This window comes from Callorhinchus milii, unplaced genomic scaffold (genome assembly GCF_018977255.1).
Source record: "Callorhinchus milii isolate IMCB2004 unplaced genomic scaffold, IMCB_Cmil_1.0 Scaffold3, whole genome shotgun sequence".
Lineage (NCBI taxonomy): Eukaryota > Metazoa > Chordata > Chondrichthyes > Chimaeriformes > Callorhinchidae > Callorhinchus > Callorhinchus milii.
In genome coordinates this window covers 54,904,639-54,918,985 of record NW_024704744.1, presented here as the reverse complement: position 1 = coordinate 54,918,985, position 14,347 = coordinate 54,904,639, and the positions used below count along the sequence as shown (strand labels likewise).

General features: G+C 45.1%; 1 protein-coding gene across 2 annotated transcripts; it reads right to left on the bottom strand.

Moving 5' to 3' along the window:
* Positions 1 to 1,662: 1,662 nt before the first annotated feature.
* cdc42ep3 (CDC42 effector protein (Rho GTPase binding) 3) lies at positions 1,663 to 13,269 on the bottom strand. 2 transcript variants are annotated; one of them, XM_007893916.2, is made up of 2 exons: positions 13,106 to 13,269; positions 1,663 to 4,666 (listed from the first exon to the last, which is right to left on the bottom strand). In XM_007893916.2, exon 2 carries the CDS (start codon positions 4,363 to 4,365, stop codon positions 3,580 to 3,582), a length of 786 nt encoding a protein of 261 aa, XP_007892107.1. In that variant the 5' UTR covers positions 4,366 to 4,666; positions 13,106 to 13,269; the 3' UTR covers positions 1,663 to 3,579. The 2 variants fall into 2 exon arrangements, with proteins under 2 accessions (XP_007892107.1, XP_007892108.1); XM_007893917.2 differs by having other exon boundaries at positions 13,060 to 13,121.
* Between the last annotated feature and the right edge of the window lie 1,078 nt (positions 13,270 to 14,347).

Here is a 14,347-nt window from a genome sequence, read left to right as displayed (position 1 = left end):
TATCCATAGGAATGACCTTTACGTGGCCTGACAAAATTCTTCCAACTTGAGTAGCCCCAGATGACTTCAGATAGGAATGTGAGGAATGTTACAGAAAAGATTACCAGTGCCATCTGGGACAGAACACTAAAAGATGACCTCTGACGCACAGAATTTTATCTCTTTCCAGACATCCCTCCTGTGGGTTGTGTTCCTTTTTCTGTTATTACAGGAATACCAGAGCAACACAAGACACACACCTATCTTACAATACTGGGGGAAAAACCCTCTGCTGCAACACATACATATTAACAAAGTGAGACAATTGTGCCTTGAGTATTCCTGTTTAAACGTGTGTTCAGAGTGGAGTACGAGCAGAGGAAAGGAGAGGATTACTATTGAGTTATTACATAGGCCAGGGTCCCTGATCAGAACTGTATCCAACGTCAACTTTCCATCATAAATAGTCCTTCTGAACACTAATGGCTATAATTCTGTCTGTAGCTTTCCTATTTTTCTTCCAATTTTCACCATTCTTTTCCCAAAGATGCTCACTCATGCTCTGGTGACCGATCTCTAGATATCTTGTCCATTTGTCCATCCTACCTGTGAGAACTTCGGGCCATGAATTGACCACTAAGGAAGCTGGCAATGCAACTTTCTTATTCTGAATTGATCTGTGCATTTTTACTTTCAATCTTTGTTTTTATTCAGATTGGCCTGTTTCACACTTTGCTGTTAGCTATCAATCTGTTTTTTTTAATTAATGTTAATAAGAAGTCAAATATAAATAATGGCAAAACAACAGTGATTTGAAGAAGACTCCTCATGGGAAGATGCTTCAATTGTATCGTTCTTAATGTAAAATGTAAACAGAAATAGCAGAAATGAGGTAACATTTGTTGGAAAGAAATGTTCAGGATTTTCAACAGAAAAATGTTTTTTTCAAATGAGATGTTTTGAAACCGTGTTACAGAAATGCAGAATTACAGAGTTGGATGTTAAAAGTCTCGCGGCACTATCCGAAAAGAGAAGGGAGATTATCCCGCAATTCTGGCCAACAAATAGAATTAGTCATTTACTTCATGGCTGTTTGTGGGATATTGCTGTCACATTGGTTGTCACATTTGCCCACCAAAAAAATACACAAACACACTTTACAGTTTATCCTGCGAAGTGCTTTGGGATGGCCTTCTGATGTGAAAGGGCACTATATCAAATGTAAGGATTATTATTATGCTGCTACTGTTGGGTGTACATTCACAACAGATTTACTTGATACGTGGCAATGCTTTTCCCATTCCTCTTCTGTTGCCCTTGGTTCAGTTTCACAGTTGCTGGCAGCTCACCCAAGCAGTCCTTATTCATGTGGCAGTGAGCATCATCATATTCCACCATGAGGGGAAATGACACCCAAGCCGCTTGTTGTTCTGATCTGAGCCATAGTTGAGGTAGAGTTAAGATTAGTTAATTCCCTGAACGTGCTTTGAAATGCTGAGATCTTGGGCCTGCAGTTTCAAAGATGCTGTGGGCTGTGGCATTTTTGCAAAGTCAGAGAGGGGAGTGGTTTGTTCACACCCAAACCCAATTCTTGGCTTGTAGTGGGACTGTCTGACAATGTGATGCTGTAATTATCATTAATAATTGTGTAATTGAAGGTCACACTTTTAACTCTAGGTTCTGTAATGTGCAAATCGAGTATTTATTAGCATACGGATATTAGTCATAATTTTCACTGCCTTGAATTGCATTCAAAATAAAAATCATATCTAAACATAGTTTGTTACTGCTTAAAGCCTTACACCACAATGTGCATTCCATCTGGTGTGTGAAAGCACCAGAAATTAGGAAGAGCATAACATAATCAATGCAATATAGAGATTCTGTTATTTATTACTGTACAGAAGTTACGTAACTGATGCCAATGCCACGTGGGCTTAACAACTGAGATATTCTTGCTGGCATTAAGTGAAGTATCCCGTTTTAGGTTTATTGTTATTTTTACAACGTTGGCTGCTGGCCGGTATAAGTGTGGAAAATCAGCCTGTTCCTTATATTCCTGTTAGCATTTTAATCAGAAAACATTGAATGGGGGAGAAATCCCTCTAATGATTTTTAAGATTTTATTTGTTACTAATTTCATTGGATCTGATTTTTTATTATTATAAAAGCTCCTCTTCACTCGAGCTCAATGGGGATCCTTGATTCAATCAGGCCAGCTTCCAGTCATGTGTGTCAAAAAAAATGGAGGGGTTAGGAGTATGGGAGGAGGAATGAGGGAGAAAAATAATAGTACCCATAACTTTCAGCGTATCTGTGGGAGAAGGAAATAGGGGTATTGGGTGAGACTACGGACGGGAAGTGGATTTGGATGATAGAGGCTATGGGTGGACTATATTCACCAACACAGACCTTTTAGTTTCAACAACCTGTTTCAGTGATCAGATTCCATGCAGCTCATACCTCACCCCCACTGACTGTTCTAGCATGCTGCCCTGATGTTAGCACAAGAAAACAGCAGCTATACTGTGAGGCACAAATGTTTACATTTTAAACCAGTGGCAGTAATAATAATCCTTTCACTTGAAGCCTTGGCTCTTGCCAACCTGCGCCTAATACCCTCCGGAATTAAGTGAGCAAGACACGTCCCTCCAGGGAGTAAGTGCACATTCCAGATCCTGGAATTTCTATTCCATGCACAGCAATTTCGCTGTGTAGATGGCGTGCATGGAACCCAGTCTTGCTTGTACGTTGCATACACAAATATTGTGATGCTTTTCCACATGAGGGAGGAGGAAGGCCCAACAAAAGGGAAAACACTGTCACAGATCTTCTACACAATCAGGATACAGTATTACGGCATTGACAGTACAGCATAGGAGGGATTTTATATGTTCATCACTTTATCCTTGTTTGGATGTTGCCGTTTTAAGCAACATGTGTACATTTCTAATAATATACGTTTCTGGTGGTGGTGAGGGGGACATTACCTTTGTTAAAAGCACAGAAAGAAATATGGTTAAATGAAGCAAAGCAAACAAAACCAATTTTGGCAAGCTGCTGCTAAAACAGTGAAGAAATTACACGTAAGAAGCTTTTGATAATAATTGCCTGAATGAGAAAAAAAGGTATCATTGTGTATTGATACATGTCCTGTGATATAAGAGTGCAAATAAAGATACCTCTACTGTTGTAACTACAGTACCATGCTTGTGATCTCCGTTAACATTGTTCTGCTGAGCTTGCTATATGCACGTGTTAAAGAACTGGACAAACAATGCAAATGTGTCAAGGGTGTGGACAGGAGAGTGGGCAAATTGTACCACAGTCGCCACCACAGTTTCCCTCTCCTCTCAATTACAGTCATTAATACGAGTGTGTTGATGGGGAAAGTCAAAACATTCCCAACCCTTTGTCTTTCAGGTGAGCCCACAATATCTTTAGTAAGGGTCTCTATTCACTATGAACAGAGGATCAAGTGATCTTGCCATTGTACTTTCTTGATGCTCAATATGAAAATTTGCAGGCCCATTGACTTAAATGTACTGTAACAGAAGAGGCTTAATCTTTCTGGGGCAATTTCTGACAACAATGTTCCCTTCATTGAGTCTTCACCTGTTTCTTTTTGTCCATTACATACAGGACATCATCCAAAATTGATGGCCCCAGATCAAGTTGAAGGGACAGAAGGGAGCCTGTAAGGTTGAGGAGGGAATCCTCAGATGTGCTGGTGAGTTTTGTCATTCCATTCTGAGCAGGCCATATGTATGAATCTTCTTCCACCTTTACTTTTTTGCAATCTACAGTTTGGCCCATAAAGTTGCATGAGTTGTTGACGTTGTGCTTGCCATTCTGTAACACTGATGGCAACTTCTCTTCCCCTTTCTCGACTCCGTTGATTTTCCCATTCCGCATTTGCTCACCATTCTCTGCTGAGGGTTGCTCAGTGGCTGGATGGAGCCGAGGGGGTTTGGGAGGTGCTGAGGAATCCGACTTGGAGACAAAGGTCACAGCAGTCAGTAAAGGCAAGGTAAGCGCTTGAGATCCCCCGATGCTGGGCAAGGAGATGGCATTTTTGAGCACTGGGGAAGGAGTGTCTGAGTAAGTAGAGTTGGGAGTGCTGTTTGCCCTTAAAAATTCACTGTGCCCACTATATTGCCCAAACTTTGTCTTACCTTGATTTCCAGGCAAAAGGTCATACTTCCCTTGAAGGAATGAAATGTCCCCAAACACATCATGTTCACCACCTTTGCCAATGTGAATTGTGTGTCGGAAATCTCCGAGAGGTGGGCTTATCATATCGGGGGACAGAATGTCCCTCAGCTTGATCTTCTTGCCTTTCTTACTGTTGGTTGTCTTCAGATAAATGGGTGTCTTGGCTGGCATCCCTCAGGCAGTTTCAGGAAGATATCCAAAAGCATTCAATTCTTGCAGAATGCACACTGAAATCTTCTAACCAATACCAAGCTTCAAAAATCTTTCTCAAAATTAAAAATCATATCACATTGTTGGGCTCCCAAATGTTGCAGCTTTCTTGATCGAAACTCCTTTTTGTTCAATAGAAGCACAGGAGGAGGACAAACCCAAGGAAGTATACCTCTTGGGGGAATGTGTATACCCGAGCCAGTCTTATCATTCACGCAAATCCAAAGCTGGGGCTGCTCTCACTCAAGAAACCTAAGGCAATCTGTGCAAGGAAATAAAACAGATTATCAGTATCTGCACTTCTTTATAGGTCATTCAGTCTAGCAGTTTACAAAACAATCTGCAATGGAACTGACAGTTCCAACCTACAGATCAAACTTAATTCGTCAGGCAGGAGAAGGAATTTGCCCTAATCTGAGCTGGCTAACCTTTATTTCTCCCCCACCTCCTCCTGCCTCTCTTTCTTCACCGTTACCTCAAATACATTGGCCACACTTGCTGGCTATGCTTTGCTGAGCTTTGTTTACTCACTCTCTTATTTTCTGTGCTTGCTAAGTCCAGTTAACACTGTGCAAATGGATAGCTGTAACGTGGATGGGACATTAGGCTCAAACCAATAACCAACAGTAGGTAACTGATTTATGACACAATTCACCTCACTCTGCACAAACGTATTGGAGCTGGAAGCAAAGCTGCAACCTTTTCACACTGTTTTGTGAGAGAGGGAGCTGAAAATCAGTTATTGCTACCCCCAAACCAGGGGGAGGGAGGGGAGCTGTGCCTGTGCCCTAAAGTTTACTACACTTTGAAAGTCTCCACTTATAATGGGTTTCCCATGATAAGCACGCTAGCATTTGTTAAAATATCATCAAATTGCCTCAAAGATTTTCTGTGAAGTGTAGTGACTATTGTTTAGGCAAACCCAGCCAATTTGTGCACAACAGTGTCCCACAAACAGCGATGAAGTGAATGATCAATTTTATCTAGAGAATTGTTGACTAGGATACAAGGAGAAACTCCCTTCTCTTTTTTGAGTACTTCTGTGGGATCTTAATGTCCACCTGAACAGACAAACATGTCATAAGTGTACTAAATATACAACAACAACCACAAAATTACATTTATAGAGCGCGCTTCACGTCGGGAGGACGTCTCAAAGCGCTGAACAGTTAGGTGTCGGGAGCCGAGCATGGGGGGGGATAGTGTAGGGGTGAGGGAAGGCAGAGAGGTGGGAGGGAGACCAAAGGCACGATCGAAGAGAAGCGTCTTGAGATCGGCCTTGAAGGAGGCAAGAGGTGGAGAATTGCCCTGCAGTGAGTAAATTTATGCAATGTAATATAGCACCAGAACGTGGAGACCAGGAGAACCCTGGGTCTGGGCTAAGTTACTTGATCTCAACCAGGACCTGTGGGCTTTATAATTATAATAATAATAATAATCCTTGCACTTGATATGACACCTTATCATGTCTTTGAGAGTCTCAAAGCGCTTGACAGTACTGTAAAATGAATTGACTGTATATTTTGTGGGTGAAACAATTGTTCTCAGTGTGCCCTAGCTGGAGGAGTGAACAGAAACTAAGCTGCCGATCACTGTTCAGTGACTGCGCCCCCTCCTACTCCCCCACGCCAGGATGAGAAGACCTTTCTTTTCAACCGCGCCTTTGGTCACCTTCCTCCCCTTCCCTCTGCCTCCTTGTCCTCCTGGACCTCTCCGCCGCATTCGACACAGTGGATCACGCCATCCTCCTCCACTGCCTTTCCTTCATCATCCACCTCAGTGGGACCGCGCTCATCTGGTTCGAGTCCTACCTCACAAACCGCCAGCAGTACATCTGCACAAATAGCTTCTCCTCCCGCTCTCAGCTGGTTACCTGCGGGGTACCCCAAGGATCCATCCTTGGCCCCCCTCCTCTTTCTGATCTACATGCTCCCTCTTGGGGATGTCATCCGCAGCCATGGGGTACATTTCCACACGTATGCAGACGACACCCAACTCTATTTTTCCACCTCTCTTTGCGACCCCCAGTCCCCTAATGTTCTGTCAGCCTGCCTGACAGACCTCAGGGGCTGAATGAGTGCAAATTTCCTTCAGCTGAACGTTGACAAGATGGAAGCCATACTCTGGTTCTCATCAACATCTAAAATCTCATGGCTCTCACCTCCTCCAGCTACCAGACCTCCCCCTAAAACTCTCTGAACCCGTATGCAACCTAGTGTCAGGTTCGACCCCCAATTATCCTTCCTCCCCACATCCAGTCCCTCACTAGCACCGCTTTCTTCCACCTCCGACGCATCGTCCATCTCCGCCAGTACATCTCTCCGAAAGTCGCTGAAACCCTGGTCCATGCCTTTGTCACCTCTCGGCTGGACTATTCTAACGCTCTCCTCGCTGGTCTCCCATCCACTACCATCCATTAAAAATCCAGATCATTCATTCTTACCCGCCCCAAACTCCACTCCCGGATCACCCCAGTCCTTGCCAGTCTGCACTGGCTGCCTGTCCCAGAGAGGATCGACTTCAAGATTCTCACCCTTGTATTCAAATCCCACCACTCCTTTGCACCCCCTACCTCTCTGACCTCCTCTCTCCTCAAAACAGTGCCCGTTGCCTTAGTTCCTCCGGTTCTGGCATCCTCCTTGTCCCCCGAGTCCTCCGCTCCATCCTCGGCGGCCGTGCCTTCAGCCACTATGCCCCAAGGCTCTGGAACTCCCTTCCTCACTCCCTTTGCCTCGTCCCCTCTCTTCCCAATTTCAGGTCTCTGCTGAAGACCTTTCTTTTCGACCGCGCCGTTGGTCACCTTCCTCCCCCTCCCCCCGGCTAGGCCCCGGGATCTGTTACTGTGAAGCGCTCTGAGACGCCGTCTGGAGTGGAGGGCGCTATATAAATCCAAGTTTTTATTGTTGAGAATAGGATTAGATTTGGGGGAAACACCCCCACAATTGAAAGGTCTGCTAGGTTTAATGACTGGGCTCGTATCTGAAAAAATGGCCACTTAAGTAGCAGATTAGGATACTATTGAAATAACACATCATCAGCAGTAATTATCTCACGCAGTATAATCCCAGCTCACGTTTACAATGTATTATTTAGGCACAGACTGTCACAAGACAAGATTTGGGGACCCCACACTGTACATTGGGTTACTGCTGGAGACATCGAAGGATCAAAAGCAACATTTCTATAAAGCCATAGCCACTATAGGCCAATTATCCTTGTGGTAACTTTTCTGACTCCTCCTGCTTACAGCCTAAGTCAGTGAGATATTGGAGAATTTCCAGGTTCAATGGGAAGGTATTCCAGCCTGCGTCAAGAGTCTTCAGAAGAGTAGAAAAGAAAAATGGAGGGAATAAAACTACACAGAGCTGACATAAGTGAATTCTTCTACTTAACCAGCTGCATTAAAACTGTTGGCCTCAAAGCTAATACATAAGCTGTTTTGTGAGAAGTGACACAGTTATGACTTGCCGCCGGCATGACTGGAACTCTGAGTTTCCATTATTTATCTTACATTGAACTGTCCCACTAGTTAAGTAATCTTGTTGCTATGAAAAATTTAAATTTACAACTTTTCTCCCATCTTATTTTGTTGGTCAGCCTGATGTCTGACTCAAGCAGGAACTCATCACCATGCTTAAGAGCATCCAAATTTGACTGAGATCTCCACATCTGTACTGTTTTACCTACTGTTCTTATTCTGTGTTGTGTTACTCAACACAACTACTTGTATTACTTGTTACCAATTGCTTTAACATTTTACAGGCCTGAAATTCCACCTAGTCCTCTACTCGCTTCTCATGAAGACTACTGAATTCGGTTCAATGTTCCAGGATCTTACCCAAGTGGCATATCTAAGCTTGGTCGAGATACTGTTTAGACAATCATTCACAATGATAGGTATTCAGAGTTGCAATATGTTGATACATGTTATTTTGTTCTGAGGTTTATAACAAACATAGTTTCAGAACACCCACACACCCACGCACACTATTATTTGTTTCAGTGCTACTATCGTGTTGAATATTTATAAAATATTCAGATATCTATTACAATCTTGCAGGGCAGAATTTGCATTTCCCTCAGACACTGAGCAATGTCCCACAACTGAGACTGCCTGAGAAAATGAATGCATATTAACTCCTACAGCATCAGGAATGGTCATTTATGGATTTCCAGAGACTCAATGCTCCTCCAGCCCACCATACCCAGACAAGAATAGCCACTAGGGAGAATTGACTTAGACACACCACCAGCTCACTCCCTTAAGAGTGAAGGCTTCTACAGCATCAGGTAGAAAATATATGACATGATTAGTTTAAACATGAAACATACAAAAGTGAAATGTAAAACACAACTTAACTTTTTCCTTGCTCTAGGCTACGAATGTTTGGTAGCCAGAGCATAGTCACGTTAGAACGGATATATCTTTCAGAGATCAGGAGCATCCAAAGTGGTTTGAATGAGACCAGATTTCAGTTTATTTTTGCAAATAAACCTCCAAATACCCCAACTAAAATGAGACTAAATTAAGCGTTTGACATTTCTCGCACAGTACACTTGACTATCCATCTCTCACATCTATCCTTGTATAACAACGACAAAAAAATTTGGATGGTACCTTTCACGTCGGGAGGACGTCCCAAGGTGCTGGACAGACAAAGTTACGGACCTGAGCTGGGGGTCGGGGAGGGTGGAGGGCAGGGGTGGAAGCAGGGAGATCGATAACTGCTGTGTGTAGAACATACCACTGGTCATGGTGAAAATATTTGGGTCATTTAGACAACATGGATTCAAACAGTTTCTAAACAGCAGCTTCTAGCTGCTGTATATGTAGTTTTTACTTTCATTTTTGGGACGATTTATTTGGTAACAGGGTGTCTGACACGTGGAAACTCATCTCCAGGCTTAAGAGTATCCAAAGTAGACTGAGAGTTATAAATCCCAGCTACACATGGAAATGTTCATGTGTCTGGAATGAAGTGTGCACTCTTTCTTCGGAGGAATGCCCCTGGCTTATATCGAATGCCTTAGAACGATAGGCACAGGTTGGCAAGATTCAAGGCTTGGGGATCCCAGAGTCTACAATCCAATACAGCTGAAGTTTAACTAGCTAAAACTGCATAGTTTGCCATTGAAAGCAGTGCCTAGCAATCTTTCCACTGTTTATCGGCTAGGATCACCTTACCAGGTCGGACTTTGGCTTGCAAGGTTATTAGCAGCTGAGTGGAAGATAGTTCCTGCCCCCAGTAACTGGTCTGTTCTTTCAAGTCCTGCTGATGAGTCAGTCTGACTGGTCTGTTGTCTCACAGTACTGCAGACCCGCCCGGCTCCGTGACCTCATCAGACCTACCCTCGCCCGGCTCCACTGGATCCCCATCCCTCAGAGGATCGAGTTCAAGATCCTCATCCTCAACTTCAAGGCCCTCCATGGCCTTGCTCCCCTCTTACCTATCCAACCTGCTGACCCCTTATCAACCTGTCCACTCCCTCCTCTCAGCAGGCTCTAGCCTACTGCATGTCCTCCTTCGGCCCACCCCACCATCAGCGGTCGGGTCTTCAGCCTCTCTGCCGCACCCTCTGGAACTCCATCCACATTCCCTTCACCTCACTCCCTCTGCTGCCTCCTTCAAGGCACACCACAAGACCCTCCACGTTGACCGTGGCTTCGACCACCCTCCTACCCTCTCTGCTCTCCACCCTCCCTGATCCCAACCCCCAACGCTCGGGTCCTAATCCCTGACTGTTCAGCTCCTTGGGACATCCTTCCGACGTGAAAGGTGCTTTACAAACTTAATTACACATTTTATTGCATTTTGACATCTGACAAGCACAGATGTGGATACCAAATATCAAGAACTCCCTGAAAGCTTCATGATGAGTAACACAATTCAGCATACAATGTATGAGAGCATTGCTCTCATCATCTGCCCGCAGCTTGGACACACATCCCTACCCATTGACCATTGGTTACATTAGTTGGAAGTAGACTCCAACTAATCCCTCCAAATCCATCCAAAACAAAAAAAACAATAATAAATTGGTCATTTTCAATCCATGACTGTTTGTGGGACACTGCTTTTCAGCAGCAGCAGTTTACTTCTCTGCACACCATGTTTTGTGGCATAAGAGTTTCTTATGCTTGGAGAAGGCCCTTTAAGGAATTTGGTGATACTCTCTCCATCACAGTGTTGGTGCGTGTGGTTAAACATCCATGTGTATCAAAGAGTCAGAACAGACAAGATGGGTCAAATAGTCTTCTTCAGTGGTTCTAAGGCATGCCATAGGGCAAGTCGGAAATAAGAGGAGAAATATAGAGAGAGTTACATCAAGAACATCAAGTGGTAGGTCAGGTGTATGAGGTCTAAAATGCACTTTGGGCTAGTAGCCCATGGGATAATCTTGTTCAAATACCTAAAGGTCCCCTTAATTATGTAATTAGCCAGTATAAAGATTACAGAATGACCTTCATTGGTGATTAATTCCAGGCCCTGTGTGTGTTTGATCATAGTTAGCCCATGGGCTATTAACTCAACTTGCATTTTAGATCCCAATAACATTATTTTCTACATATCTATTAGTATTCTAAAATTGAAAACTACCAATTAGTACTATAGAAAATGATCTAAGACAGCATATAAGTTGGGTCTCAATTTTCGTTGGAAAACGTAAAAGTGGGCAATGATGTACACTCACCAGCAAGGAGGTGGGAGAGAAAGATAAGAGACACTGCTCACGGGATCAGGATTGGACAAGGGAATGATTTTGTATTTTTGGCACTCACACTGCCTGCACACTAGTGAGATGCTGCCATGCCCCACACCAGACATATTTTTGGTTACTGGTTTGTAATGAATTATGGGCAGTTTTATGATGTGGGCCTGGCTGGCTCTGCTGCGATCAGTTGACTGTCCAAAATTCTATTTTAATTTGGATCCTTGCAATCTGGAGAGAGGAGACTATGCATCCCATTAGTCTGGACTGGAGTTAAACATAGGCCCTAAAGCTGAAAGGCGGACAAAACAATAGACTCTCGGTAAAAAGTAAGGTCTCTTTTAAAAAATGTAAATCAGCAGACTGTGTGTTAGTCCAGGATCCAGATGTGTCAGAAGATATAATTGGTAATCGATGCTGTTGAGTTTCTAACTCCTGATCTGGTTTGTGCCTCAGGTGTCTGGCGATGAGTCGTGTCAGAATTTCTGACAGTCTGGTGGTTGGGAGGGGGTTCTGTCTTGGACAGTTTAGTTTTGTGTGTGTGTATATGTTTAATCTCTCTGACAATCTGGTGGTGAGTGTGTACGTCTGTCTCACACAGTTTGGTGTCTGCCACTAACAATTTGCTGGTGAGTGTGGGTCTATGTCTCAAACAGCCTGGTGGTAGTTGGATGTCGGTCACTGTGAGTCCAGTGTGTGTGTGTGTGTCACTGACAATTTGGTGGTGAGTACGTTTCTGCCACTGACAGTTTGGTGATGTGTGTATCTGTCACTGGCAGTTTGGTGGTGGGTGTCGGTCTAAGTCTCAAACAGTCTGGTGGTAGTTGGATGTCGGTCACTGAGAATCTAGTGTGTGTGTGTCACTGACAGTTTGGTGGTGTGTGTCTGTCACCCACAGTTTGGTGATGTGTGTGTATCTGTCACTGACACTTTGGTGGCAGCAGAACGGAACTGGTTATTAGGAGTATTTGGGAGAAAACTTTAACATTGAACAATTCCATGGAAACACAACCAGAAAAGTTATATTTTTAAGAAGTGACACATACAAAGAGAATGTAAGACAGCTTTGTTTTGTGCCGCAGTTATAGTAGTACAAGTATAACAAGAGAACAGTACTGCAGTATAGTACCGAGCTATAGCTACTGTAGAAGGAGTTATTTTCCTGGCCAACAATTCCCAAGATAAAATTAGTCATTCACTTCATGGCTCTTTGTGGGATCTATTGACGTGCGCAAATTAGCTGTCACCTCCAGTCATAAAATATACAGTCACTGCGCTTTATAATCTTGCGAACTGGCTTGAGACCTTCTCCAGACGTGCAAGACACTATACTAAATGTAAGGATTATTATTGCTATAATAACTGGAGCCAATTCTGTTCACATATAAAAGTCTGGTTCGGAATTGCTTAAGAGACACATTTCCCAAGCAGTAATGCTTCCTCTTCACGATCAGCTTGTGCTTTGCAAGCACTTTGAGACGTCCTCCCGACGTGAAAAGCTCTATATCAAATGCAAGGATTATTATTATTATTATTATTATTATTATTGTCCAGCATATTCGGTTGCAATTTGCTTCAGGATTAATAACGAACGCAGTTATTCCTCTCACACACGCTCTGCACAAGGAGTTAAAGCGATCCCGAATATTAAAAATAGATCCTCGAACTGGGGAGGGGATTTTTTTTGCTTTGCTCTTGAATCCAGATTCTAACCCCGAATCCCCTGAAAGGCAGAAGGCACTGCGCTGCATTTCACTTTGCACCGTTAATGCTGCACTGCTCAAGGAAAAATAAGGTGACCCCTTGGCTTTTAGCGCAGGATATTCTTTGGAAATGCCCGGAGCATTGCGGCTGGTGTTTCCTCGCCTGAGGAATTGCGCTGCAGAGGTTTATGTGCTGCTGCTGAGAGCTGACTCTGATCTCTCTCTCTCTCTCTGGCTTTACCTGATCAGAAAAAGAAGCCAAGATCTCGAAATGATGGGAGACTCACCAGTTTTGCCCCCCAGACTCTTGCTGATGCGGTGTTAGTCTTTTTCCCATTGATTTGCTGCTTCCTTCAGCCTCACGAGAGAGGCTGCTCCTCTCCCCTTTTTTGGTTGGGTTACTGGTTGCTGGTGTCTGGTTGCTGGCTGCTGGTGTCTGGTTGCTAGTTTGCTGGTTGCTGGTGTCTGGTTGCTGGTTGCTGGTGTCTGGTGTCTGGTTGCTGGTGTCTGGTTGCTGGTTGCTGGTTGCTGGTTGCTGGTGTCTGGTTGCTGGTTGCTGGTGTCTGGTTGCTGGTGTCTGGTTGCTGGTTGCTGGTGTCTGGTTGCTGGTGTCTGGTTGCTGGTTTGGTGTCTGGTTGCTGGTGTCTGGTTGCTGGTTGCTGGTGTCTGGTTGCTGGTGTCTGGTTGCTGGTTGCTGGTGTCTGGTTGCTGGTTTCTGGTTGCTGGTGTCTGGTTGCTGGTGTCTGGTTGCTGGTTGCTGGTGTATGGTTGCTGGCTGCTGGTTGATGTATTCTGTCTGCACTGAAGGTGGATGTGTGTGTGTGTGTGTGTGTGTAGCTCTCTCTCCCTCCCCTCAGTCAGCAGGAATGCTGTGGCGGGCTGACAGCTGGTCTGACCACCATCCTCCTGCCTTGTCTGCCGGGGTCCTGGCACCTGCGCTGCTCTGTCATCCGCGGATCCCATCCACTGCCCATCCGGATCAGCCTTTGCCTGTGCGCTCCACTTCCACACCCCCCCCCCCGTCCCGTCCCGTCCCGTCCCCCCGCCCCCCCCCCCCCCCCCCCCCCCCCCCGCAGACAGACTCCTCCCGGGACTGTTGGAAGTTTTTTTTTCGGGACAGCAGGAAGGCGATGGATCAGCTTTGTACTGCCACAGGTACCTTCGCCTCGACTCCTCGCAGGAGGCAGTGCGGACGGACCGTTAGCGTGAAGCCGGTGCAGTGATGGATGAGGCGCACACACTCATCCCGGGCTCTGCGGTGCTGCGGGAATGGGAACGCTGAGGAGACATCACCCTGAAATCCCGGAGAGCTGGACCCGTGGGTGGGATCGTCCCCCGCCCCCCCCCCCCCCCCCCCAACGGGAACAGCTTCCAATACAGCCTCAGCCGAGGTCGGGACTGACACCCGCAGTCACCGCTGCCGACAGAATCCATCCGCTTGAACAGTTTTCCAGGTGCTGCGCCGACGTGGCTGGAGAAGTGCAGCGGATCAGTTCCCGATCCGGTAACGGGGTTTTGCAACCGCCGGA